This window comes from Varroa jacobsoni, unplaced genomic scaffold, assembly GCF_002532875.2.
Source record: "Varroa jacobsoni isolate VJ856 unplaced genomic scaffold, vjacob_1.0 scaffold_503, whole genome shotgun sequence".
In the NCBI taxonomy this organism is placed as follows: domain Eukaryota; kingdom Metazoa; phylum Arthropoda; class Arachnida; order Mesostigmata; family Varroidae; genus Varroa; species Varroa jacobsoni.
The window spans coordinates 1-3,760 of record NW_019213405.1 but is presented as its reverse complement, the minus strand read 5'-3'; the positions used below and the strand labels follow the sequence as shown (position 1 = coordinate 3,760).

General features: G+C 35.8%; 1 protein-coding gene across 1 annotated transcript; it reads left to right on the top strand.

Annotated features, from left to right (window-relative positions):
- Positions 1–428: 428 nt before the first annotated feature.
- Csl4 (exosome component 1 Csl4) lies at positions 429–1,606 on the top strand. The gene has a single exon (XM_022834147.2). It carries the CDS (start codon positions 673–675, stop codon positions 1,258–1,260), a length of 588 nt encoding a protein of 195 aa, XP_022689882.1. The 5' UTR covers positions 429–672; the 3' UTR covers positions 1,261–1,606.
- Positions 1,607–3,760: the final 2,154 nt, after the last annotated feature.

Genomic DNA, 3,760 nt, shown 5'->3' with positions numbered 1-3,760 from the left:
ACGAGTTTCGTTTTTACTTGTTCAAAAAAGTCGATGAAAAACACGATGTTAATAACACTGATAACATCAGAATATGTTTTACTAACTGACTGACCTCATCATTCCATATAAGACCTATTATATTTGGCTTAGGACCTATACCGGACGAAGCAGCTTTTATGTTTTTGCCGCAAAGATTCGTAGGATTGAAAATTGCGGGCACAAAGCGTCTATATACCAATAATTTGACTCAATCAAGAATAAGGTACGTTCTACTTTATTTGATATACATATTAATATTATTCGACAAATAATTGATCCAATATAAAGCATCTTCTTTATTCCTAACCTTGTGCCTTATATTTCAACACAACTATGGGAAATTCATCGAAGCGCACCCGATCGCCCGCCAGAGCTTTTTTTAGACGAAGAGAACAAAGAAGAGCAGACGATGCGGCTCCAAAACAAATAGAACAGCATGTATACTCTGATATTTTGTTAACAAACTGTTTTTTGCTGGATACAATTTGTATTCTACTCCCAAAAAAGAATATTTGAAAACGCACTCATTGGATCCTATGAGAAATTTTACATGTAATGACATTGTCTCACCGTGAGCTTCACCGTCTTTGACTCGCGTCACTTTTAGTGCTAGAATTGAATATATATCAAAATAAAAAAAAGCATATCAAAATGTCAGGTGAGATTTGCACGCCAGGGATGCGCATTTGCGCCCTGGGAGAAAAATTACTTTCGGGTCCTGGAACTTACGTCTTGCAGGGTTACATTTACGCTAGTCTGACGGGTGTTATGCACATTATCAAGCAGGACGATGGCAAGAAATCTCTGGTAGAAGTGCGCCGTTCACTGGGTCGTCTTTCTGTGCCTTCTCCAGGTGCAGTAGTTACGTGCAAAGTAACAGCAATTAACCAACGATATGCTAAAGTTGCGATCTTGTGCATCGAGGAAGCCGAGCTAAAAGAACCATTCCGAGGGGTTATACGCAAGGAAGACGTAAGGGCTTTTGAAAAGGATAAGGTCGAAATCATTAAATCGTTCCACCCAGGCGACATTGTGCTTGCTAAGGTACTGACAATGGGTGATGCAATGAGCTATATCTTGACAACGGCTGAAAACGAACTTGGAGTTGTTATCGCGTTAGCTGAATCATCGGGAATGCCGATGGTACCTATAAGTTGGACGGAGATGCAGTGCCCTAAGAGTCTGGAGAAAGAATATCGTAAGGTAGCGAAGATCGTGCCCACCGTTAAAGAAATCTAGATTAGATTGATTAACAAATAAATAAAGCAAAATCAAGGTTTTCCGATGGCTTGGGATTTAGGCAGTGATATTCTATCGAATATCTTTGAATGATGCGGTGTATTCTATCCGTCAATCCTCCAGTATTGTCAAGTGTTTTGTTTTTCCATTAAATATACGTCGAGTAAAAGTAACGTCATTTTTGTGTAAATATGGACTAGTGCCATCAAATTACTATGTAGAAATTTTAAATTGATATTGAATTTATGTTGCTAGATTAATATGATAATAAGATGTAAACATCACAGATTCCAGATTTTGTAATGAAATAAAACAGACAATTGGTGCAAGCTGTTGTCTAAAGTCATTAGAAGTTCATTTTCATTGCTGAATAACCTTAGGATCAAAAAAGGTAATCGACTATTAGATTTTCATTACAAAAACATGTCATCATTTAGCAAAAATTGACAAACCAAAAAAATAAGTTTTCCAATTTCCTAAAATCCGATGCATTAACGGAATAACTTCAATGAAGTAAAAAAAAATTATTACGGCATTCAAATAGGAAAGCGGAATAATTTTAGCAGATTAAGCAATCACGTTTAGAACAGGATAATAGAATAACTGCACCAAATTAATAAATTGGCTGGCTTAAAAAAATATGAATACTTTAACGGAAGAGTTGTAACAGGAATTAACGATTTTAGGAGAGCTGCAACCGGACGTTTGTTACGAAGGTATATAGGCCACCGTTTAGATTTGCTATATAACAATACCTTATGTTAAGAGCTATATGCAATACGAGTCAAATATTGTAACAAGCTGACAAGTACAACGTAACGATAAAGTTGTTAGAGTATTTCAATGGGAAAACAAGAAACTTGGAGCAAGAAAACTACAGTGAAATGCATGTTGCGAATAAATTGACTGAATCAGCAAAATAGAATTATTGTAATAGTATAGCAATCAGATAACGGAACTGGTGTTGCAGAACTTCAAATAAGTTTCAATGAGCTAACTGCAGGGCGACAATCAAGCTATAGTTTATGCTTTGCTAGGCGTAGCGTGAATCACCTTTTATTCGTTGGTAGCATATGTTTATCTATAGGGTCAGTCTTTGAAATAATCCCTTTGAAGTTCGTTTTTGTTGAAAATCTGTTATACATGCCCTCTATAGACTTTTCTATACACTTTTTATATATACTTTTTTACAACTTTATACCTGACATAAACTTTATTTGAATAAGATTAAAAAGAATTCCTCTGACCAACTGTTTATGTAGTAAAGATATTTTGCTGTCCTTATACATAGGTGGTATCTTTAAGTGAAAATAGTGAAAACTCCTTGGTTCGTATCGGTTTATCGATGTGAAAAAATAACTTGAAATGCGTTTTGAACTACTTTTGAGTGGTCTTTTAAGTGAATATTAATAAACATTAATAGAAGAGCCACGGCGCTAAATATCGAGTTCATTTTTATGAAAAATCAGCTGATTCATTTTTAGAAAGAAATGTTTTCTAAGTTGAACGATCAAACCTAGTTATATTTGCGATCAAAATTTTTCGAGGGCGTGGGGCTTTTTTAAAAAACATACTTAAGGCGTGTTGTTTTTAAGAAAGTGAAGGTACAATTCCTGCTCCGTAATGTATACAAGAAAAATGGAAAATTATGTAAATCAATAAATAAATACACGAATGCCTCAGTGCGTTCTGCAGAAAGCAATTTTACATCACTTCAATGTGTCCATTCTTGGCTAGGCGCTGCCTAACGCTTACAGTAAAACATGACACTTGGAGCTGGATCCGCGTAGCGATTCATTCGTTGTTCATTTTAACATATCATAAACAATTTTAAGCATTTTAGGGTTCTATTCGCCTAGGCCCATTCAAGGTAAGATATTTTACACAACCTCTACATTTACATAATTCGAGTAATTCCAGTACAGTTCACGATTTTTGCCTGAAAAGTAATCCCATTACATACCGTAACGTTTTTCATCCAAGTGAGCCGCGGTCGCAAGGCAATTTGAGTACAGATCCCAGAAAGTCGGCGAAAGCAAGTTTTGGTGACCAAACGAGGCTGTCGGGCACAACTATGAGTCGTCGAGATGATTTAAAAACTCGTATCACCATTTTTTTAGATACCAAACTTCAGAACTTATACATGCCGAATGTAAAACTGTACTTCTGGCGTAATGGGGGCAAACCATTGTGATATTGTGTACTGAATAATTAATTGCGATTTCTCTTATAATTGCTAGATAGATAATTTATTTGCGATAGAGGCCAGTATTGCCTTTAGATGCATATATTATCATAACACATTGCTTTAGAACTTGAATTGAGACAGTTTTAAGATTGGTAAGCTTGTTCACTAGAGATAAGCTGCGGGAAGTTGCTAAAAGGGTGCACAGCTTTGAGCAGCTTTTCTCAACCTTCCATTAAGAGTATCGATCAGTAGAGCATATAAGCGACATGATAGTGTGTTTTGAAGTCGTTTATTAGATTTTTTGATTTGAGT

What these genes read in the sequence shown, in the direction of transcription:
- Csl4 (XM_022834147.2), top strand. Translation starts at nt 673, where the DNA reads ATGTCAGGTGAGATTTGCACGCCAGGGATGCGCATTTGCGCCCTGGGA.